Below are 25,610 nucleotides of genomic sequence, written 5' to 3' on the forward strand. Positions count from 1 at the left end.
TGCTAATGGGCTTCTATTGGAAATGCTGAGTCATGCATTAACTGTATATAGAACTTCATTTGGGGAATGTGTTCTGGCCTAGTCCAGGTGATTGTGAATGATGTAATCCTGGGTCTGAGTTAAGTCAATGAGTTGGGAACTAATCAGAGATTGCTATGTGTAATTGCATAGAATTGTATATAAGGAAGTCATGTACAGTGTATTCTCTCTCCTTGTGATGTGATGTTGTTCGTCGAAGGCTCTATGTAATTGATTAAAAGAACCTGTCTGCTAAGACAAGATATAACTGTATGCTGTGGTAAGTTTGTAATATCATCTAGACTGGGGGAAAGACAATGGTAAAACTGACAATGGCCGGGCATGTGCTCAAGTGTGTGTAAAAGGTTCCAGAGTGACTACTTTGTGGGAGCAGTTGACTGAAAATACTGTGCAGGAAGCTACTGGAAAGCGCTGAAGTTGTGCAACCAATCTGCTGCTGGATTGTGAAGTTAATCTCAACAGAACTCCTGGGACAAAACACTGAGGGAGCAATAGCAAAGGGTTGTTTAACTACTCTCCGAAGTCGCAACGGCAAAGCCGGGTCTTGAGACTCTTTTTAAAAATTTCTAAAGTAGGGGCAAGGGACAAGAGTTCTTTCTCCCACCCTGGAATTTCCACAGATATATAAACCCAATTTTCCTAGTTTCCAACAGACCTCAGAAGATCTGAGGATGTCTGCCGTAGATGGGGGAGAACATCAGGAGAGAATGCTTCTGGAACATAGCCATACAGCCCGGAAAATTCACAGCAACCCTGTTTTACGCATAGCATTGAGGAATCAATACAAGTTTACAGTTTATGTCTCTACTTAAGACATCAGTAAGTGTATTAATCTCTGCCAGCTCATTTTCGTTTATGAAACATCAGTGTAACCCTTCTGGCTCTTTCACAGCAACAACAACAACAAATGCAGTTCTGTCACATAGTAAAACATTTACAAGTTGGCACTTTAATTGAATTAAGACATATTCCTAAACACTTAAAACAATTGTGATATGTATTTTAAGGGAAACTCAGCAACAATGTTGAAAAATATATTTTATTCCATCAGTACCGAAGTGACAACGCCAACTTTCAGTGATGAGGACAAAGTAGCAACTATAATTTCGATTTAACTACAAGCATGTTTGTTTTGGAAAGACGCGGAAAGATGATTCGGTGATGTTTAAACAATACACAAACACACATATACACAAATACTGTGTTCTGTCCAATTTTTCCTTGATGTATTTAGTGTGATGATCAAATGAACAGCGTGGATCTTCTGTAATTCAACTATAAACATGGTTCATAATTTAAAAGCCCTGCTATATAAGTTAGGATATATACTCACTTATAGTTTTCCTTTCAGTGATACTGTGTAAGAGTGAAATTTTAATCTGGGCCTCTGCAAAAATATAAGCCTCAGCTTCAAAAGGGTACTTTACAGAACTAGAAAATACACCGAAGGACACGCCACCTTTGTGTTAATTTTTTTTTATAGAAAGCGCAGCAAGAAACAAACACAACAAGTGCCCATTCGTCTGTTATTTAAATATCTAGACAGGTTAGAGACAGAGATTCTGGTTGGGGTCTGTTTTATGTGCACAGAATGCTTTGGATGCATATAGAGAAGGAAAGAGATCCAACGCTTCCTGCTACACTTGATCCCGGAGGCGTGCCAGTCTTTGTGAGAGCTCGTCCTGCAGAATTAGAAAGCATTTAATCAACTCCGATTTAAGGGAAAGAAGCCATGCATTTGGTGATAATAAAATGGAACAAAATGGAAACCTAGCTCAGGCAAAATTATACCAAGGGCAATGGTCAACTTCCAAAATTCTTACCTGCAGGCTCAAAATCAAAGAAAATACAATGCAAAGTAAATGGGACAATGGGTAAGAATTCTGACAAATTCAAGAACTAGTGGGAGAACAGAAAAGCAACAGCCTGCTTTTTAACTAATTAGGCGCAAAAGGAAGCATTCAAATACAGACACTAAGGCAGTGTTTCTCAACCTGGGGGTTGGGACCATGGGAGATCGCGAGGGAGGTCACCAGAGACAATCAGAAAACACAGTATTTTCTGTTGGTCATCAGGGTTCTATGTGGGAAGTTTGGCCCAATTCTATTGTTGGTGGGGTTCAGAATGCTATCTGATTGTAGGTGAATTATAAATCCCAGCAACCATAACTCCGAAATGTCAAGATCTATTTTCACCAAACTGCATCAGTATTCACATTTGGGCATATTGAATATCTGTGCCAAGTTTGGTCTTGATTCATAATTGTTTGAGTCCACAGTGCTCTCTGGATGTAGGTGAACTACAACTTCCAAACTCAAGGTCAATACCCACCAAACCCTTCTAGTATTTTTTGTTGGTCGTGGGAGTTCTGCATGCCAAGTTTGATTCAATTTCATCACTGCTGGAATTCAGAATGCTCTTTGATTGTAGGTGAACTATAAATCCCAGCAACCATAACTCCCAAATGTCAAGGTCTATTTTCACCAAACTGCACCAGTTTTCACATTTGGGCATACTGAGTATTTGTGCCAAGTTTGGTCTTGACCCATCATTGTTTGAGTCCACAGTGCTCTCTGGATGTAGGTGAACTACAACTTCCAAACTCAAAGTCAATGCCCACCAAACCCTTCCAGTATTTTCTGTTGGTCATGGAAGTTCTCTGTGCCAAGTTTGGTTCAATTCCATCATTGGTGGAGCTCAGAAGGCTCTTTGGTTGCAGGCGAACTATAAATCCCAGCAACTACAACTCTCAAATGACAAAACCACCCTCCAACCCCACCCCACCAGTATTCAAATTTCAGTGTATCGGGTATTTGTGCCAAATTTGGTCCAGTGAATGAAAATACCTCCTGCGTATCAGATATTTGCATTACGACTCATAACAGTAGCAAAATTACAGTTCTGAAGTAGCAACGAAAATAATTTTATAGGGGTCACGGCATTAGGAAGGTTGAGAAACGCTGATCTAGATAATTGGGGGGGGGGGGGGGAGCTCTGATTAAATCTGTAGCAAAACACCATTTCAGAGGTGTTAATCTTATTATTACGCAGGTTGAGAAACACTGCACTAAGGACATAGCATCTAGCTCTGTTACCAAGGAAAGAAATACAAGCATAGCAAGAACCGTATGTATACCTGTTCTGTTGAAGCAACACTTGTGCCCACAGATCCTGTCTGTCCCTGAGGTAGCTCCATGTTTAGGTCAAGGCTAGAGTTTAAGAGAAAAGAAAGATAATGGTATACATAAAGGTTGCATTCAAAAGGCAATCCATACCTCAGGAACTCTTCCCGCCACAAAGTGAAAGCATTACTCACTGATGTATTCAACAGAGGCTCATCCTGGTCTTTGCCACAGCCATGGAGCAATCATTCTGTCTATACTTCACGTACTACCCCAGATTAGTAATATAGCTATACAATAGAGTCTCGCTTGTCCGACCTTCGCTTATCCGACATTCTGTCTTATCCAACACTCTTATCTGATGCCCCCTTTTCCTCCAGCTTTTCCACTTCAATTAAAGGAGCGCTCCCCAATTCTCTCTCCATTCCCAAAAAGTGAGAAAGGCAAGACAAGGAGGAGGAGGAAGGAAAGGGGGAAAAGGCAGGACCACACGCAGAAACGTCTTCCCTCCTTAATTCTGTGATTTCCACGCTTCTCTTTCACACTCAGGCACTTCCTGTTGGGCCACTCTAGCCCCGAGGTGTTGCCTTGCCTTAACCCTTTGAATCCCTTCTTGTTAGTACTCTAGGTGACTTAGGGCCACTTTGGACGGGTAACAGTAGGAGACTCTGTATTATCTGACATTTTTGTTTATCCGACATTCTGCCGGCCCATTTATGTTGGATAAGCAAGAATCTACTGCAGAGGTCTTCGAACTAAGGCCCTCCAAGGTCATTTACCTGGCCCTTGCTCAGGGTCAACCTAAGTCTGAAATGACTTGAAAGCACATGACAACAACAACAATCCCATCTCATCAGCCAAAAGCAGGCCCACACTTCCCATTGAAATACTAATAAGTTTATATTTGTTTAAAATGTTTTTCATTTTAATTATTGTATTGTTTATAAGTGTTTTTTGCACTACAAATAAGATATTTAGGAATTCATTCATTCATTTTTTTTTCACATTATAATCCAGCCCTCCAACAATTTGAGAGATTGTGACCTGGCCCTCTGTTTAAAAAGTTTGAGTACCCCTGCTCTACTGTATTGCACTTTTTGCTGCTTCCTTAACATCAGCCCAGCGTAGTCTTCCTTGTGGAACTGCCATTTCATTTGAGGATAATGCATTTTTTTTGTATCCTAGCTTCTTGCACAGGTCTGCCTATGGAGTCTATCAATGATTTATTATTATTATTATTATTATTATTATTATTAAACTTTATTTATACGCCGCTTTTTTATTATTAAACTTTATTTATGCACCGGGATTGTGGCGCAGCTGGCTGAGTGTCAGCTGCATTAAGATCACTCTGACCAAAAGGTCATGAGTTCGAAGCCAGCCCGGGTTGGAGTGGGCTTCCAACCAATTGTGTGTAGCCTGTTGTCGACCTTTGCAACCCAAAATACAGTTGCATCTGTCAAGTAGGAAAATAAGGTACCACCTTAAAGTGTGGGGAGGCTAAATTAACTGATTTATGAGGCCATAAAGAAGACTCCAGCAAAGCATTCCAGCGGGGAAGCATGCGGGGAATGCAGAAGTGCTTCATCAGCGTCGCAGATGGACGATGAAAGCGACAGCTCCCCTGGCGGCCAGAAAAAGTTAAATAGCCTCTGTGTATGTCTGTATATGTTTGTATGTCAAAAATTGGCATTGAATGTTTGCCATATATGTGTACACTGTAATCCGCCCTGAGTCCCCTGCGGGGTGAGAAGGGCGGAATATAAAAGCTTTAAATAATAAATAAATAAATAAATAAATATTTTTCCCCCATGGGGACTCAAGGCAGCCAACAATCCCACACTTTACTCAAGTTGAAAAAGTGCAATGCAAAAGAAAAATAAAAAACAATTAAATAGTACAATGTGGTAAAAACAGATTAAAATATAATAAATATACATAGAATAGCTGTTAAAATGATACATGAAACCATCCAGCTATAAAATACAATGAGGCAAGCCACTTAAATACAGCAATGTTAATATGTTTACTTAAAAGCAAGCCCCACTGAGTTTAATTCAGTTATCTCATGGGAATATTGCAATTCCCAATAAGGGGCAAAACAGCTGCATTTTTTCGAAAACACAGTGCCATACATCATAAAATAATTAACTCTAGACCAGTGGTTCTCAACTTGTGGATACCCAGGTGTTTTGGCCTACAATTTGAGTCCCCTCCGGGGTGAGAAATGTCATAAATAAATAAATAAATAATAAACTCCCAGAAATCCCAGCCAATTTACCAGCTGTTAGGATTTCTGGGAGCTGAAGGCCAAAACACCTGGGACCCACAAGTTGGGAACCACTGCTCTCGACAATTTCCACTATGCTGACCATAACAAGAAAAAAAAAACAGGAATTTTTTAAACCTTTATTACGTTAAACCTTTATGACATTGCTGCCATTTCAGTTTTGTCAGATGCTTCCACTTACCCAGCTTCATCTGCCATTTCTTGCAGAAGTAGATCCACCTGGTTCTGGAGGGGAGAAAAAGAAAAACACATCAACAACAGCACACAGAAAGGGACAGCAACCCAACAGAAGTTTCCTCTGGGTCTTTGAACTTTGAGTGCTTTACCACCAGGGGGAGGTATAACCATTCCACACAGCAAATTTAATTTTTTGAAAGACAGCCTCAAAAATATTTGACATTACTTCTTATGAATGAAGTTTTCTGAAGACCAGGTGAGTCTTGCTTCTGAACTAACAAGTGCAGGATTGCGATAAATCTAACTTAACCATCCCAAGATAAAAATCTATTTTACTATGATGGTTTTAATATTCTTTGTATGATTTCACCACTATTTGGTATGGAATTCTGAATATTACAGAGAGACTAACCCTTTCATAGAATCATAGAATCCAAGAGTTGGAAGAGACCTCATGGGCCATCCAGTCCAACCCCCTGCCAAGAAGCAGGAATATTGCATTCAAATCACCCCTGACAGATGGCCATCCAGCCTCTGTTTAAAAGCTTCCAAAGAAGGAGCCTCCACCACTCTCTGGGGCAGAGAGTTCCACTGCTGAACAGCTCTCACAGTCAGGAAGTTCTTCCTCGTGTTCAGATGGAATTTCCTCTCTTGTAGTTTGAAGCCATTGTTCTGCATCCTAGCCTCCAAGGAAGCAGAAAACAAGCTTGCTCCCTCCTCCCTGTGGCTTCCTCTCACATATTTATACATGGCTATCATATCTCCTCTCAGCCTTCTCTTCTTCAGGCTAAACATGCCCAGCTCCTTAAGCCGCTCTTCATAGGGCTTGTTCTCCAGACCCTTGATCATTTTAGTCGCCCTGCTCTGGACACATTCCAGCTTGTCAATATCTCTCTTGAATTGTGGTGCCTAGAATTGGACACAATATTCTAGGTGTGGTCTAACCAAAGCGGAATAGAGGGGTAGCATGACTTCCCTAGATCTAGACACTAGGCTCCTATTGATGCAGGCCAAAATCCCATTGGCTTTTTTTGCCGCCACATCACATTGTTGGCTCATGTTTAACTTGTTGTCCACGAGGACTCCAAGATCTTTTTCACACATACTGCTCTCGAGCCAGGCGTCCCCCATTTTATATCTTTGCATTTCGTTTTTCCTGCCAAAGTGGAGTATCTTGCATTTGTCCTCTGTTGTTCTGTTATTACAATTGGAATATTGCTAGCATCAACACCAATACCATTCCTGAGAATAAACCTGTGGTGTAACCTCTTCAGGAATAATTATAGATCTATGGAACATTCACACCTTCCTCAAGCAGACAAGAGTTCTTTCATCCATCCAGGACATTATCCCACAGATATATAAACCCCATTTGCCTAGTTTCCAACAGACCTCAGAACCTAATTCTATTAACATTTTATCATTTGTTTTTATTATGATTTTGTTATTTTTATTTTACTATGTTATCACGAAGTATTTTATTTGATGTTATTGTCTTGTTTATATGTTTTTTGCTCCATTGTAATTTCATTTGGGCTTGGTCTCGTGTTAGCCACACCGAGTCCCTTCAGGGAGATGGTGGCAGGGTAAAAAGTATTATTATTATTATTGACCTCCGAAGATTCCTGCCATAGATGGAGGCGAAACGTCAAGAGAGAATGCTTCTGGAACATGGCCAGAGAGCCCGGAAAACTCACAGCAACCCATAGATTCCGGCCATGAAAACCTTCGACAAGATATTTCTATGTTTTGCTTTACACCCTCTCATAGTGGCAAATGACAGAAAATGCCCAAAATATAAGCCCCATTTTCTGGCAGAAATGCTATTGATCAGCTACTTGGTCGGCCCTTAAAGCTTACTTGTGGTGTTGTTAAGGTAGTGGTATTGCTCATCGTGTCCTCCATCTGTGCCGTCTGAACGTCTAAGGTTTCAAACTGCTGTTCAAATTTGTCCATCAAAGCAGATATCTGCAGAAAAGCAAAACGTGTCACTCCAATCATGTAAAATAGGTCAAACTAGTAGCAGGAAATTTTTAAAAAGTGTTTAACGTTTACTTATGAATTTACCTTTTCAAGGTTCATGCTTTTCAACGTCGCATCCATAGATTTAACTACTCCAGCCATTGACTTTGTTACCTAGAAGAAGAACATATTTAACAAAGATTATCTTTAGATCGTTGTGTACCACTTTGGAGACCGACAATCATAGCCCAATACTGAAATAGAAACATAACACTGAAAAGTTATAGTTACTATTAAAACTGCTGAACTGCTTCTTAAGGAAGCACATCAAAAGAAATCTTCACGGTTCACATTTCCAATTAAAGTAATTCAACATGTTCATAGCTTTTGGGCATATGTGTATGTACTCTTTGCTTACAATACAGGAAGCTACCTTATACCAACTCATGCCATCACCCCGTGGTGTATGGAGACCACCAATAGTACTCTAGGGCTTGCGGTAAGCATCTTTGAAGCCTATCAGGGACTGGATCTGCAACTACTGCATGTAAAATTTCCCTTCCCCACAATCCCATGGTCAATGCAAAGTGAAGTTTCTGGCAATGTGTATTTGTTACTAAAAGAAAGGAAAGCAGCTTACCTTGCCCATTGTGACTGCTGTTTGAACTCTTGCGGCTACAGCATCCACCCTTGCACTCATCCGCAAGAAGTTGATGGCTTGATTCTTCTGCCGGATTGCATTTTCTGCGTGTATTCTTGCAACCTCAGTGTTGCCTTTCTGAATTGCCTTTTAATTACAAAAAAGAGAATGATTTTCATCTACTTTAAATGACTGGCAACCTGACAACTTCTAGCTTTCTGCTAGGAGTATCCACATGCCAGCAAAATGATTAAGGATAGTTGCATTTCTTTTTTGACTTTCAGTGTTCATCTTCTAAAAAAGAGGTGAAACAAACTAGTGTTTTTCACCCAAAGCCCTGAACCCACAGTTTCCAAAAGGCAACTTCTTTAAGCCTTTGAAATAGTTTCTAGTCAAGGGATATGGTAGATTATCTGTTTTAAAAAGGGCATCCATATACAAATGTACTTTTTTTTTTGGTCGTATCAGAAGTGACTTGAGAAACTGCAAGTCGTTTCTGGTCTGAGAGAATTGGCCATCTGCATGGACGTTGCCCAGGGGACGCCAGGATGATTTGATGTTTTTATCATCCTTGTGGGAGGCTTCTCTCATGTCCCCGCATGAGGAGCTGGAGCTGATAGAGGGAGTTCATCCGCCTCTCCCCGAATTCGAACCTGCGACCTGTCGGTCTTCAGTCCTGCCGGCACAGGGTTTAACCCACTGCACCACAGGGGGCTCTACAAATGTACTGAAACAAACTTTCAGAATGCTATATATTTGTCTGTACACTAAAATGATGTTTTATTTTTCAGTTTTTGATATAAGCATGTCATAGCCAGAAACTATGCTCAATTTCTTGCATATTGATAGTCAGATTAAACAGTTTCCTAAACATTTTGATTCCAGACCAAAGGAATAAAAATTATATAGTTTAATATCTTACCTTCTTAATTTTGGCCTTTTCAAGTTTTTCTTCCTTATCACATTTTTTGGCATTTCTGCTAAGCTCTTTGGCAGCAAACTTCAAGTTAAAGAGATTTTCTGTCATTCAGGTTAAGGATAATTGGGCTCTCTGACATCCAAAAGCTTTATCCAAGGAACCCCAATAGCAACTTTTAAACACCAAATCCTTTCAGTTAATTGTTAGATTTGACAATGCATTGCAATCACAGTCGTATCTGCAATAACTCAATACAAAAGAACAGCTTCCCTCTCTAATTATCTGAATTTATGTCACACTATGTACTAAAAAGGTTGGAGAAGATACTAGAATGTATAAAGCTACGAGACGGAAGCATTTTTTTAATTAAAAAAAACCCAAACTTCTGTATGTCTCAAAACAACTGTTTGTATATAATGCAACTCCAGAATCCTGTCTCTCTCCCTGTCCTTCACATTAGTAAGAGTTTTGACACCTCCCACTTTAACATGCTTTAATTCCCACAATTCCTAACAGCCTACTAGCTGGTCCTGGGTCCAGAACTGTTCAATATCTTGAATTACGGATTACAGGACACGCTTATCAAGTTTGCAGATGACACCAAATTGGGAGGGAGAGCTAATACTCCAGAGGACAGGATCAGGATGCAAAAGGAACTTGGTTTTAAATGCTTATTTATGTTTTATTGTATAGATGGTTTATGTGCTATATATGCTGATTGTTTTGGACTTGTATTCGTTTAAATATGTTGTAAGCCACTTTTGGTCCCTTTGTGGGAGAAAACCAGGATACAAATAAAGATTTGTATTATACATTTATAAATAAATATATAATTAAACCCCTCTGCCGAGAAGCAGGAAAATCTAATTCAAAGCATCCCTGACAGATGGCCATCCAGCCTCTGTTTAAAAGTTTCCAAAGAAGGAGCCTCTACCACACTCCGGGGCAGAGAGTTCCACTGCTGAACGGCTCTCACAGTCAGGAAGTTCTTTCTCATGTTCAGATGGAATCTACTTTCTTGTAGTTTGAAGCCATTGTTCCGGGTCCTAGTCTCCAGGGAAGCAGAAAACAAGTTTGCTCCCTCCTCCCTCCTCCCTGTGACTTCCTCTCACGTATTTATACATAGCTATCACATCTCCTCTCAGCCTTCTCTTCTGAAGGCTAAACATGCCCAGCTCTTTAAGCCGCTCCTCATAGGGTTTGTTCCCCAGACCCCTGATCATTTGAGTCACCTTCCCTTGGACACATTCCAGCTTGTCAACATCTCCCTTGAATTGCGGTGCCTAGAATTGGACATAATATTCCAGGTGTGGTCTAACCAAGGCAGAATAGAGGGGTAGCATCTTTGGAAGCTTTTAAACAGAGGCTGGATGGCCATCTGTCAGGGGTGATTTGAATGCAATATTCCTGCTTCTTGGCAGGGGTTGGAATGGATGGCTCATGAGGTCTCTTGCAACTCTTTGAGTCTATGATTCTCTGGATCTAAACACTAGACTCCTATTGATGCAGGCCATGATAGGAATAGGTTGTTGTAGCTTTTTTTGGGCTATATGGCCATGTTCTAGAGGCATTCTCTCCTGACATTTCGCCTGCATCCATGGCAAGCAACCTCAGAGGTAGTGAGGTCTGTTGAAACTAGGAAAATGGGTTTCTATATCTGTGGAATGACCAGGGTGGGGCAAAGAACTCTTGTCTGTTGGAGCTACGTGTGAACATTTCAATTCATAGAATCATAGAATCAAAGAGTTGGAAGAGACCTCATGGGCCATCCAGTCCAACCCCATTCTGCCAAGAAGCAGGAATATTGCATTCAAATCACCCCTGACAGATGGCCATCCAGCCTCTGTTTAAAAGCTTCCAAAGAAAGCGCCTCCACAACGCTCCGGGGAGAGAGTTCCACTGCTGAACGGCTCTCACAGTCAGGAAGTTCTTCCTCGTGTTCAGATGGAATCTCCTCTCTTAAAGTTTGAAGCCATTGAAGTTTGACCACTGTGATTAGCATTTGATGGCCTGGTAGTTGTTTGGTGTGGCTTTGACAATACATGATAGGAATGATGATTTGACTGAACATTAGGAAGAACTTCCTGACCCCATGAGCTGTTCAGCAGTGGAGCTCCCTGCTCCTCCTTTTGAAGCGTTTAAATAGAGGCTGGATGGCCATCTGTCGGGGGTGATTTTGTTATGCTTTTCCTGTATAGCAGGGGGTTGGACTAGATGGCCAACGGGGTCTCTTCCAACTCTATTATTCTATGTATACAGACAACAACAGCAGTAAAAACACTCATCTATGCCCACACAAGGCAATGAAGAGCCTTCAGGGCCAGACTAGGAAACACCTCCCTTTCCTCCCCCTTCTCTCCTCGCTTGAGTTTCTTTGCAAAGAGCCCCAAAGGATACTCTCCATGCTGGACATGGCGGCGCTTCAAACCCGGCGTTGAGAACCGAGGGGAATCTCCTTCCAGCACTGCTCCCGAAACAAGGCCTGGGTGTTTGTGTCTTTTTTCCCCTCAGCGATGCCACTTCCTGCTTCCTGCTTCCGGCTGCCGCCGCCCTGAAACTCTCAGCGCCCGCCCCCGACATCCTGTCACGTGGCGCAGCTGACAGACTGAAGGGAAAGAAAGCAATACCAATACAGGAGGAGGGGGGAGATCCACGACTGCGCATGCGCCAGCCTCCCAGCCAATGACAACGCTATTTCTCTCCCTCGCTCACACACTTCCATCCTCAATACGCTTGCTTTCGTTTCATTAGCACACTCCCCCTAGAGGAAGACGGAGGTAACTGCAGGGTTGATGTATCACCCAGCCTGCAAACTAGAGCTTCCACATTAATGCAATGCAATGCAATGCAATACAATATCACCCAGCCTGCAAACTAGAGCTTCCACGTTTTTATATATAAGATAAGATAATGGAAGACGGAGGTAACTGCAAGGTTGATGTATCACCCAGCCTGCAAACTAGAGCTTCCACGTTTATATAATATATAATATTGAACGGTTTGGGACCACCCTACCTGCGTGACCGCATCTCCATCTACGAACGCACACGCTCACTCCGATCATCTGGGGAGGCCCTGCTCGTGATCCCGCCCACGTCGCAAGCGCGCTTGGTGGGGACACGGGACAGGGCCTTCTCTGTGGCGGCCCCCCGACTTTGGAATGCCCTTCCAAAAGATCTCCGACAGGCCCCTACTTTAGCAGTTTTCAGAAGGAACCTAAAAACCTGGCTGTTCCGATGTGCCTTCTCAGATTAGGAATCCCCATCCCAAGTCCTAGAAGCACTTTAGCACAACCGATGTTACTGCACACAGCACTTTTACTCCTACGTTCCTCCTGCCATTTCAGCATTTTAACCCTGTACCCCATTGCGCCGGCCGAACCAGTTTTAATAGTGTCTTGATGTAGTTATTGTTGTTATTTTGCTTAATTGTTTTGATTTGCTTGTTATTATTGTGTTATGTTTTATTGTATTGTGTTTGAGGCTTCGGCCTGTGTAAGCCGCATCGAGTCCTGCGGGAGATGCTAACGGGGTACAAATAAAGTTAATAATAATAATAATAATAATAATATAATATAAAGGAAGACAGATGTATCACCCAACCTGCAAACTAGAGCTTTGACATTTAAATATAATATAATGCAATATAGAGGAAGACAGAGGTAAATGCAGGGTGGATGTATCACCCAATTTGCAAACTAGAGCTTCCACGTTTATATATAATATAATATAATATAATATAATATAATATAATATAATATAATATAATTAATATAATATAAAGGAAGACAGAGGTAAATGCAGGACTATCACCCAGCCTGTAAACTAGAGCTTCCACATTTTTAATATAATATAATATAATATAATACAATATAATGGAAGATGGATGTAACTGCAGGGTTCATGTATCACCCAGCCTGCAAACTTTCCCCTGCCCCCCCCCCCTTCACTCTGGCCCAGAGTGGCAGTTCTGATTGGCATTGAATAGCCTTGCAGCTTCAAAGCCTGGCTGCTTCCTGCCTGGGAGAATCCTTTGTTGGAAGGTGTTAGCAGGCCCTGATTGATTCTTGCCTGGAACCAGGGCCAGCTAACACCTCCCAACAAAGGATTCCCCCTGGCAGCAATCAGCTCTGGCTTGATGTCATTGAATACTGAGGATTTGAAGTTGGGTGAGGCACCAGCCCTCTTTGGCAGAGGAAGTTAAAGGTTTTGGAAAACTATAACTCCTCCAAAACCTTTAACTTCCTCTGCCAAAGAGTTATAGTGCAAAACGCCTTGGGGGCGGGGCAAAGCTTGGGAACTTGCTAAAAGAGGGAACTTTGCTTCCTCCTCAATGACGTCATCTGCCCTGCGTTCTGAGCGAGCTGAGTGGCTGCGGCTCCACCAATCCGTCGCGAGCTGCTCGGTGATTGGCTGCAGGCGCGAGAGATGCGAGGTTGGCGCGGGAATTTGAATGTTTGATACTGAGTGGAGCAGTAGTTTCGTTTCTTCGTTTTTGGGCAGCCATGGAGGATCCTGTGCAAGCGGAGCAATACCGGAGGTAAAGGCAACTGCTGGGCTTAAAGACTGACCATTTGGATACAGTCCTAATAATAACAATGATGAGGATAATAATAATAATTATTATTTATTATTAATTAATAATAATAATAAATATTAATAATTATTATAATGAGTCTGCTGTGGACTTATCTTGTGTTTCTAATAATAATAATAATAATAATAATAATAATAATAATAATGAATTATTCAATAGCATTGAGCCATGGCAGTTCCAAGTGATGTAAAATGCATTAATATACCTTCTCCCTTACTATATTGTTATATATCCATAATATTGATGTAGGTATACATTTATTATAATATAATATAGTATTGATGCACCCTTATATATAATAATGTAATGTAATGTAATATATTGTATAGGTAAACGTAGTCCCCTGACATTAAGTCCAGTCATTTCTGACTCTGGGGTGTGGTGCTCATCTCCATTTCTAAGCCGAAGAGCCAGCATTGTCCATAGACACCTCCAAGGTCATGTGGCCAGCATGACTGCATGGAGCACCGTTATATATTGTATATATTGTATGTATTGTATATATTGTATGTACATATAATATTTATAATATTATAATGTAATGGGCCACATCATGAGGAGACAGCAAAGCCTGGAGAAGACAATGATGCTGGGGAAAGTGGAAGGCAAAAGGAAGAGGGGCCGACCAAGGGCAAGATGGATGGATGGATGGCATCCTTGAAGTGACTGGACTGACCTTGAAGGAGCTGGGGGTGGTGACAGCTGACAGGGAGCTCTGGTGTGGGCTGGTCCATGAGGTCACGAAGAGTCGGAGACGACTGAACGAATGAACAACAACATAATGTAATGCCCTATAATACTAATACTAATATGATATTATAATTATATATTTTATTACTTGTAATATTACTAATGATATTACAATATAATGGTATAGTACAAAATAGTCATATTTAATACTGATATTGTACTATGCTAATATTATATATATTGTGTGTTTGTATGTGTGTGTGTGTATATATATATGTGTGTGTGTGTCTGTGTGTATATATTAACACACACACACATACCCACACAATATATATTTATTATATTACTTGTAATATTACTAATAATATTACAATATAACGGTATAGTACAAAATAGTCATATTTAATACTGATATTATACTATCCTAATATTATATATATTGTGTGTATATGTGTGTGTGTGTGTCTGTGTGTATATATAAACACACACACACATACCCACACAATTATATTATATTGTAATATTACTAATAATATTACAATACAATGGTATAGTACAAAATAGTCATATTTAATACTGATATTGTACTATGCTAATAATATAATATATATTGTGTGGGTATGTGTGTGTGTGTATAATATAGTATGGGGTGGGGTATAAATAAGGTTTATTATTGTTATAATAATAAAACTTAATAAAACTTTATTTCTATCCTATCCTATCTCTCCAATGGGGACTCAGGGTGGTTAACAACATGTAGGCTGTTAGGAATTGTGGGAGCTGTAGTCCAAAACTCCTGGAGGGCTGACGTTTGCCCATGCCAGACAGATACACTTATAATTTTGAAATAAATACGTTGTAGGTGTGCCCTGATTATTATATTAATACTTCCGTAAATACACTTTTATTAGATAACTAGTCGTCCCCTGCCACGCGTTGCTGGGGCCTATATTGGGATTCTGTGTGGGGGGTTTGGCCCAATTCTATCGTTGGTGGGGTTCAGAATGTTCTGTGATTGTAGGTGAACTATAAATTCCAGCAACTACAACTCCCAAATGTTAAGATTCTGTTTTCCCCAAACTCCACCAGTGTTCCCATTTGGCCATATTGAGTATTTGTCTAGAGTTTGGTCCAGATCCATCATTGTTTGAGTCTGCAATGATCTCTGGATGTAGGTGAACTACAACTCCAAAACCAAAGGACACTGCCCACCAAACCCTTCCAGTATTTTCTGTTGGTCATGGAAGAACTGTGTGCCAAGTTTGGTTCAATTCCATCGTTGGGGGGGGGGGGGGGGGTTCAGAATGCTCTTTGATTGTAGGTGAACTATAAATCCCAGCAAGTACAACTCCCAAATGACAAAATCATTTTTTTTGAGTGAAGGACATACATTGGGTTGTTAGGTGTATCGTGTCCAAATTTGGTGTCAATTCGTCCAGTGGTTTTTGAGTTCTGTTAATCCCACAAACGAACATTACATTTTTATTTATATAGATATAGTATAGATGCACCCTTATTAAAATATTGTATTGAATAACGTAATTCTATAAATCCAGATAACTCTCCAGTCTGGGAGTGATTCCTCCTATATTCTTGGCATTGGCTTCCCTATGTTATTTTGGAATATATATTCTGCCTTACCAGTCATCAATTCATAATACTGAACTGAGTCATTCTTTGAGTAAGCCCTGAAATGAATGGGGCATTTTAATAATAATAATAATAATAATAATAATAATAATAATAATGGGAAGCTAAGTCTAAATCTTAAACATTCAATATTTTAAAATGCACACACCCCATTTTTCAAAGCCTTTTTTTTGTCTGTGGAAAAGAATGACCAATGAGTTATGGTATATTTGTTTTTACAGGGATAAATAAAAACATTAAGACAACATGTTTTATATTTAGTTGCCCCACATACTCAAGATTGATTTCTATCTGGAATTCCCCCATTTTATGAGTTGCTCTTTATTTTTTGTCCTGATTTTAGAGTGTTTTTTTAATACTGGTAGCCAGATTTTGTTCATTTCCATTGTTTCCTCCTTTCTGTTGAAATTGTCCATATGCTTGTGGATTTCAATAGCTTCAATGGTTTGTGAAATCCACAAGCATGTGGATAATTTCAACAGAAGGGAGGAAGCCATGAAAATGAACAAAATCTGGCTACCAGTATTTAAAATTCTACAATCTGGACAATAAATAAGGAGCTACACTCATAAAACAAAAGAATTCCAGACAGAAAACAATCAGGGCCAGCTAAAATCTCCCAACAAAGAATTTCCCCGGGCTTTGAAGCTGCAAGGCCATTCAATGCTAATCAAGGTGACCAATTGCAACATTCACACTTGCCTCCAACAGACAAGAGTTCTTTCTCCCACCCTTGACATTATTCCACAGATATATAAACCCCACTTGCCTAGTTTCCAACAGACCTCAAAACCTCTGATGATGCCTGCCATAAATGTGGGCAAAATATCAGGAGAGAATGCTTCTGGAACATGGCCAGCACAGCCCAGAAAACTCACATCAACTCAGTGATTCATAATATATTTAATGCTTATAGAATAACTATTAATGTATAGAGGGTGCTATTTTTATATGTTTTTGGGGTTTTCTAAAAAATCCTGTTTTCAAAAAGAAAAATAACAACAAAATCTGGGAAAGTTCATTTTGCCACGTGGCTTGAAAAATTCAGGAAACCTTTCTTGAATGCTTTCCTTAACTTTGTGTGTGGGGCTTTCTGACTTTGTGAACGGCATTATATTTTACAGATATGTCTCCGAGGGAAAGCAAGAGGCCCGTAATGGGAACCTGGAGGAATCCATCCAACTGTTCAGAAAAGCTTTGCAAATCCACCCCAGCGAAAAGCTGATCCAGAACATCAAAAAGTTGGAGGAAGCCTTGGCTTCTTTGGCCCTGGACCAGGAGGAGGATGGCTTTGTGGATGTCTGTCAGAGCGGGTTGATGATGTACGGGGAAATGTATGACAAGCTCTTCGAGCACCAGAGAGAAGGGGTGGCCTTCTTGTATGGCTTATACAGAGATGGAAGGAAAGGAGGCATCTTGGCTGACGACATGGGCCTGGGCAAGACCATTCAGATCATTGCTTTCCTTTCAGGCATGTTTGATGCGGAACATATCCAATCCGTGCTGCTAATTGTGCCAACCACCCTCATTAGCAACTGGACAAAAGAGTTTTCCAGCTGGACTCCCGGGCTGCGGGTGAAAGTCTTTCATGGGACCTGCATAGCTGAACGCAACAGAAACCTTGAGCGGATCCAGAGGAGGCATGGTGTCCTCATCACAACATACCAAATGCTGCTCAACAATTGGCAACAGCTTGCCAGCTTTGGCAATCAGGAATTCATTTGGGACTATGTCATTCTTGACGAAGCGCACAAAATTAAAACTCCGTCAGCCAAAACAACCAAATCGGCGCACGCCATTCCTTCCAGAAACCGCATCCTCCTCACAGGGACCCCGGTCCAAAACAACTTGAAAGAACTCTGGGCCCTGTTTGACTTTGCTTGCCAAGGCTCACTACTTGGGACCATGAAAACCTTTCGGATGGAGTATGAGAATCCGATCACCAGAGCCAGAGCGAAGGATGCGACGCCAGGAGAGAAGGCGCTGGGCCTCAAGATCTCCGAAAACCTGATGTCCATCATCAAGCCCTATTTCCTGAGGCGCAGCAAAGACGAGCTGAAGAAGACAGTTAATCCTGAACTTCAAAACAACCTTCCTGAACTTCGAAGTAAGGATGCTGCTCCTGAAATGCCATCACTCCCCAGAAAAAACGACTTCATCGTATGGGTGTACTTGGCACCCATACAAGAAGAAATATACCGGAAATTCATTTCTTTGGATCATATCAAGGAGTTGCTGATGACGACAAGGTCCCCGTTGGCCGAACTGAACGTCCTCAAGAAGCTCTGTGATCACCCCAGATTGCTATCTGCGAGAGCCTGCAGCCAACTTGGTCTGGAAACATCCAGTTATAATGACCTGGATGGCGATGAAAACGAAGCCAGTGAGGTTCTGCACCAGCACATTGAACATCTTTCCGATCAGGTTCTGATTGAGGAGTCTGGGAAGTTGCTTTTCCTCGTGGCCCTGCTGGACCGACTCCAAGAGGAGGGCCATCGAACGCTTGTGTTCTCTCAGTCAAGGAAAATGCTAGATATTATTGAGCGCATTCTAACGCGCAGGCGTTTTAAGCTCATGCGCATCGATGGAAGGGTGACGCATTTGACGGAGCGAGAAAAAAGAATTGGGATGTTTCAGAAGAACAGCGACTACTCCGTCTTTTTGCTCACGACCCAAGTAGGTGGAGTTGGCTTAACCTTAACGGCCGCAACCAGAGTGGTGATCTTTGATCCGAGCTGGAATCCAGCGACGGATGCTCAGGCTGTGGACAGAGCTTATAGAATTGGCCAAAAAGCCAACGTGGTGATCTACCGTCTCATTACCTGCGGGACGGTAGAAGAGAAAATCTATCGCAGGCAAGTCTTCAAGGACTCGCTAATCCGGCAAAGCACAGGAGAGAAGAAGAACCCATATAGATATTTCAGCAATCAAGAACTGAGAGAGCTCTTCACGCTGGAAGATCCCCGAAGCTCATCGACACAACTCCAGCTCCAGTCCTTGCATTCCTCCCAAAGGAACACGGACACTCAGCTGGACGAGCACATTGCATATCTCCACTCGCTGAAAATATTTGGCATCTCGGACCATGATTTGATGTATACGCATGAAACGGCTAACGAAGATGAAGCAGAGAATGAAGAAGATCACCGATACATTGAACACAGAGTACAAAAAGCCCAGGAGTTGGTGAAGCTAGAGTCACAACTGAAAGACCAGTTGGTAGAAAGCATGGGAAACACAACCGAAGGAGCGTGGCTGAGAGAAATGGAATTGTCTACCCAGCCAAAGAAGAAAACACCCAAACCTCCTCAGAATCATGCCTCACCTGCATCTGTTCAACACACAGGTGATGGAGTGGTCGATCTTGTAGCTGATGATGAAGATGACAACATGAGTGATGACGGCAACGATTGTCGCATTGTTAATGTAAGCTCCAAAATGGCAAGTCTAGTTATTGAGGATGTGGGTGAAGAACGAATGCTTCAGGACATATCTAACATGGATATATCCCTTTCCAAGAAGAAGGAAGACAAATCAGCCAAGTTACAAGCATATGAACAAGAGCATGATCAAAGGACCGTGTCTCCTTCGCCTCGATCCAACTCCTTCTCTAACAAGGAGAATTGCCATCCAGAATTACAAATGATTTCCAACAATCCGCTTGCCCAAGATGTGGACAACGAACAGCTTTGGAACAAATCTGACATGGATGTATCTGTTTCCGTGAGTGAAGACTGCAAAACACCCAGGCTACAGGAATGCAAGCGAGAGCAAGATCAAAGCACGGTGTCCCCTTTTCCTCAAACCAATAAGAAGAGCTGCCATCCAGAATTCCAAACGGTTTCCAGTGATCTGCTTGCCCAAGATGTGGACAACGAACAGCTTTGGAACAAATCTGACATGGATTTATCTGTTTCCAAGAGTGAAGATTGCAAATCACCCAGGCTACAGGAATGCAAGCGAGAGCAAGATCAAAGCACGGTGTCCCCTTTCCCACAAACCAACAAGGAGAGCTGCTATCCAGAATTCAAACCAACCTCCCATGATCCGCTTGCCCTAGATGTGGACAACAAATCTGACATGGACATATCTCTTTCGAAGAATGAGGAGTACAAATCACCCCAATTAGAGAAATACTGTGATGTGAAAAGGATGCCATCTTTTCTTGCTGCTCCCTCGTTATCTAATGAGGAAGATTGCAGTCCTGAATCCCAAACAATTCCCTATGATCTCTCTACTGATTCAAGCGTCAATTTTAATGATGTCCAAGTGGAACCATTGCACCAGTCACCGACTTCTAGTGATGATGAGAAACTAACAAAGACTGAACTAACTCCTGATGTTAGAAAACCGTATGAAGAAGGTAGTGAAATTTATGAGTTAGATGCTGCAGTGCCATTTCAGGCGCAAACCAATAATACCTCAAAGTACAGCGCTGAAAGGATGCTGGAAAATGAATCCTTCACTACGCCTTCCCCATACCAAGCTGATTTCAACCTTGTCTTAGATGATTCTGAAGACGAACCGCAAGTTGTTTCAGGAGAGGAAATATCACTGGAGGAAACGGAAAATGAAGGATTTCAGCTGCGGCTGGACAGTCATCATAGCTCTGCATCACATTCTTGGGCTGGAGAAAATGAAGGCAACGGAAGCCTCCAGCCTAGGAAAGATGTGATGGAGTCTCCGCTTCTGGAAGGCTTTAACAAGCTATCTGATGCTTCAATGGACAACAGTGACAATTCTTTTAAATATAAGAAGAAGCCAATCAGAAGAATAGTCTCAGATGATGAAGAGGAGCAACATGATTCTGTTACTGTCGATGACAGCGAGCATGGGAAAATATCAGCCTCGGACAACATGGGTCGGATCTATATGTCAACCCCAAAGACCAAAGAGCCCATGGCCGATCTCTGTTTCTCTCCAAGACTGAAGGTCAGTGGAAGACGGTCAACCGCCTCTCGAAGATCCCTGGCCAATTTAGTCATGGATCAGGTGGAAGACATGGCAGAGGTGGTGGAGCCTGAGAGCGAAGGGCCTCCTGGAAGCTCTTTGCAGAGAAGCTTAGAAAGCGAAATGAGCAAGAGCTACAGCGACCAGGAGACATCAGAGCTGGAAGAAGAGCCTTCGGGTGAGACACTGGACTCGGAGGACAAATCCAGCTATATGCATGAGATAGGCTCTCTTGGGGACGAGTCTTCGTTTTGAAGCACTTTAAAAGGGCCAGCCCTGCTCTTCTTGAGATAATTATCTTCGACAGTCCCTAGGAGAAAATACAATATTATTTCTCTTGCTGGCTCACATTATCCTGAGTTTTCTATTTGCACACTTTTGAGATGTGGAAAGTAGAGTTATAAGGTGAATTTGAGTTGCTTGCTGCAGAAGTGTTACGGACAACTAAGGACTATTTGTATTTGCATGTTTGACCTGTGTAGTTTTATTGAATTTAGTATCATGTGGTAAAGGGGGGAAATCCACTTCTAATTGAGGGAAATGGATTCGGACAGCCTTATCCTTCTGAATTGATTTCATCTTCAAAGTCTCCTTTCATCATCTCTCTTGGAACCTGTAGAAATATAATTGTTTTCGCTTTACAAGCTGTTTGTGTCCCTTGTTGTATTTTATCTCCCTCGAGTTACATTTCCACAGATTGGGGTGGAAAGGTTGTGGCCCAGCAGGTGTTGCAATGGCAGCTCAACAATATTTATTTATGTACTAGCTGTCCCTTGTCACGCTTTGCTGTGGCCCAGTCTGGTGATTTGGGAAAGTAAAAGAGGGCTTTGGATATGTTTTCTTGCCCTGGTGAAGGGAGTTGGACTCGCTGGCCTTAAGGCAGCATTTCTCATCCTGGGGGTCGGGACCCTGGGGGGGGGGGGGGGTGTCAGAAGGGTCGTCAGAGACCAACAGAAAGCACAGTATTTTGTGTTGATCATGGGGGTTCAGTGTGGAAAGTTTGGTCCAATTCTATCATTGGTGGGGTTCAGAATGCTCTTTGATTGTGGGTGAACTATAAATCCCAGTAACTACAATTCCCAAATGTCAAGGTCTGTTTCCTCCATCTGTGTTCATATTTGGGCATATGGAGTATTCTTGCCAATTTTTGTCCAGATCCTTTATTGTTTGAGTCCACAGTGCTCTCTGGGTGTAGGTAAACTATAACTCCAAAACTCAAGGTCAGTGCCTACCAAACCCTTCCAATATTTTCTGTTGGTTCAATTCCATCGTTGGTGGAGTTCAGAATGCTCTTTGATTATAGGTGAACTATAAATCCCAGCAACTACAACTCCCAAATGACAAAATCAAAATTTTTGGAGTGAAGGACATACATTGGGTTGTTAGGTGTAAAGGTAAAGGTAAAGGTCCCCTGACATTAAGACCAGTCATGTCTGACTCTGAGGTGTGGTGCTCATCTCCATTTCTAAGCCGAAGAGCCAGCATTGTCCGTAGACACCTCCAAGGTCATGTGGCCGGCATGACTGCATGGAGCGCTGTTACCTTCCCGCCGGAGCGGTACCTATTGATCTACTCACATTTGCATGTTTTCGAACTGCTAGGTTGGCAGAAGCTAGGGCAGACAGCGGAAGCTCACGCCGCTCCCCAGAATCGAACCTGCGACCTTTCGATCAACAAGCTCAGCAGCTCAGTGCTTTAACCCACTGCGCCACCGGGGGCTCTGCTGTCCAAATTTGGTGTCAATTCGTCCAGTGGTTTTTGAGTTATGCTAATCCCACAAACGAACATTACATTTTTATTTATATAGATTTCAAATATTTGTACCCTGCCCTGCTCTACCCCCGAAGGGGGGCTCAGGGCAGATTATAGCTGACAACAGCCCCCTATATACAATCAACTAAAACAAAGGTCCTCAAACTAAGGCCCAGGGGCCGGATACGGCCCTCAAAGGGCATTTACCCAGCCCTCGCTCAGGTCAACCTATGTCTGAAATGACTTGAAAGCTCACAACAACAATAACAATCCTATCTCATCAGCCCAAAGCAGGCCCACACATTTTAATTATTGTATTCTTTTTAAGTATTTTTTGGGCTACAAATAAGATATGTGCATAGGGATTCATTCATGTTTTTTCAAATTATAATCTGGCCCTCCAACAGTTTGAGGGACTGTGACCTGGCCCTCTGTTTAAAAAGTTTGAGGACCCCTGAGCTAAAACAACAGTTAGATAATAAGCAAATCATTACAATTAAATTAAAAACCATTTAAAATAGTGCAAATTGAATTAGTTGGCATGTCTATGTCCGAGTTCTACGATCAACAACTTAATCCGAAGCCAGTCCATTTTCCATAGCATTGTTGTCATTTTTATTGTCAGCCTGCTATCTGAATGCCTGGTCCCATAGACACGTCTTCAACTTTTTCCTGAAGGAAAGGAGAAAACCATTAACCTAATTTCTCTGGGGAGCAAGTTCCACCGGCTGGGGGCCACCACCGAGAAGGCCCTGTCTGTCATCTCCACCAAGTGCGTTGGAGCCCCCGGTGGCGCAGTGGGTTAAACCCCTGTGCCGGCAGGACTGAAGACCGACAGGGCGCAGGTTCGAATCCGGGGAGAGCACGGATGAGCTCCCTCTATCAGCTCCAGCTCCTTATGCAGGGACATGAGAGAAGCCTCCCGCAAGGATGATAAAATATCAAAACATTGGGGTGTCCCCTGGGCAATGTCCTTGCAGACAGCCAATTCTCTCACACCAGAAGCGACTTGCAGTTTCTCAAGTTGCTCCTGACACGACAAAACAAAAAAACACAAGCGCGTTTGCAACAAAGGTGGGATCGAGAGCAGGGCCTCCCCGGAAGATCATAAGTTTCGAGGTGGGACATAGGGGGAGATACATTCAGACAAGTAAGCTGAGCCAGAACCATATAGGGCTTAATAGGTCAAGACCAGCACTTTGAATTGTGCTTGGAACTGGACGGGCAGCCAATGGAGCTGACAACGCGGGGGTGGCATGCTCCCTGTATGTTGTTCCAGTTAGTAATCTGGCTGCAGCTCGTTGGACTACTTAAAGTTTCCGGACAGTCTTCAAAGGCAGCCCCATGTAGAGCGCGTTGTAGTAATCTATTCAAGATGTAACGAGAGCATGGACCACCGTGGCCAGATACGGTATATCTCATAGTATACCAATATACATTTTTTATCATGTCAGAAGTGGCTTGAGAAACTAATTCACTTCTGGACTAATACTATACTATACTATACTATGAGATTTGCTATTCCCAGACATATAATGTTCACCTGTTTGTGAAAACCTGCTATGGACAGCTCTTGAAGGCATGCTTCCTTCCAGAAGCCTCATTTCCACTTGTGTTGTATCACTTCCAGTCACAGCTTAGAGCTCAGACTGAAGATTGCTCATACGAAACATCCTTTGCAGACAGAAATCAGGAAATAGAATCAGGCTTAACAGGCTCATGGATTAGTCAGAAGGACATGGCTTTGAAAAGAGGCCAGATGTTGATGAATTGCTGCTTCTGTCCTTCCTCTCCACTGGCTTAATGGAACTGGAGTTCGACGACAACATCTAGTGAAGCACATCTTCCCCAGCCTTTGGAAAAATTTCTCATTAAATGAGAAATCTAGTGCAGGGTAACTGCATTAAATTCTGAACTGAAACACTTCCATCATCCCAACTGAGACTATATCTACATTGCCATACAATGCAGTTTCAGAATGTAGGTTAAGTACATTGAACTGTACTTAATATTATAATATAATATATTGTATATACATATATATTTATAATGTAATGCAATATAATACTAATATGATGTAATTATATATTTATATTACTAATAATTTTACAATATAATGGTATAGTACAATATAGTAATATTTAATACTGATATTGTACTATGCTAAGAGTACTGGAGCATTGCAACACACCCAAATACCTGGGAGTTACTTTGGACCGTTCCCTGACCTACAAGAAGCACTGCCTGAACATCAAGCAAAAAGTGGGCGCTAGAAACAACATCATACGAAAGCTGACTGGCACAACCTGGGGATCACAACCAGACACAGTGAAGACATCTGCCCTTGCGCTATGCTACTCTGCTGCTGAGTACGCATGCCCAGTGTGGAACACATCTCACCACGCTAAAACAGTGGATGTGGCTCTGAATGAGACATGCCGCATTATCACAGGGTGTCTGCACCCTACACCACTGGAGAAATTACACTGTCTAGCCGGTATTGCACCACCTGACATCCGCCGGGAAGTAGCAGCCAATAGTGAAAGGACCAAGGCAGAGACATCTCCAGCTCATCCCCTGTTTGGGTATCAGCCAGCACGTCAACGACTTAAATCAAGACATAGTTTTCTTAGATCTACAGAGACACTCGCTGGAACACCTCAGCAAGCGAGAGTCCAAAAGTGGCAGGCCCAAACCCAGCATCTCAATCCATGGGTGATACCAGATGAGAGACTCCCCCCTGGGCACACAGAAGACTGGGCGACTTGGAAGGCGCTGAACAGACTGCGCTCTGGCACCTCGAGAAGCAGAGCCAATCTTAAG

At 42.2% G+C, this 25,610-nt stretch overlaps 2 protein-coding genes across 2 annotated transcripts; one reads left to right on the plus strand and one right to left on the minus strand.

The window, feature by feature from the left end:
- Positions 1 to 1,064: 1,064 nt before the first annotated feature.
- On the minus strand, positions 1,065 to 11,716 carry CHMP1B (charged multivesicular body protein 1B). The gene is made up of 8 exons (XM_060756307.2): positions 11,547 to 11,716; positions 9,153 to 9,250; positions 8,231 to 8,377; positions 7,696 to 7,764; positions 7,489 to 7,596; positions 5,633 to 5,676; positions 3,176 to 3,248; positions 1,065 to 1,721 (listed from the first exon to the last, which is right to left on the minus strand). The coding sequence occupies exons 1-8, from the start codon at positions 11,560 to 11,562 to the stop codon at positions 1,677 to 1,679; spliced, it is 600 nt and encodes a 199-aa protein (XP_060612290.1). The 5' UTR covers positions 11,563 to 11,716; the 3' UTR covers positions 1,065 to 1,676.
- A 1,861-nt stretch (positions 11,717 to 13,577) lies between these two features.
- On the plus strand, positions 13,578 to 21,679 carry LOC132763001 (DNA excision repair protein ERCC-6-like). Its single transcript, XM_060756306.2, has 2 exons — positions 13,578 to 13,688; positions 17,210 to 21,679. Exons 1-2 carry the CDS (start codon positions 13,654 to 13,656, stop codon positions 21,288 to 21,290), a joined length of 4,116 nt encoding a protein of 1,371 aa, XP_060612289.2. The 5' UTR covers positions 13,578 to 13,653; the 3' UTR covers positions 21,291 to 21,679.
- Positions 21,680 to 25,610: the final 3,931 nt, after the last annotated feature.

This window comes from Anolis sagrei, chromosome 10 (genome assembly GCF_037176765.1).
Source record: "Anolis sagrei isolate rAnoSag1 chromosome 10, rAnoSag1.mat, whole genome shotgun sequence".
NCBI classification, from domain to species: Eukaryota; Metazoa; Chordata; class Lepidosauria; order Squamata; family Dactyloidae; genus Anolis; species Anolis sagrei.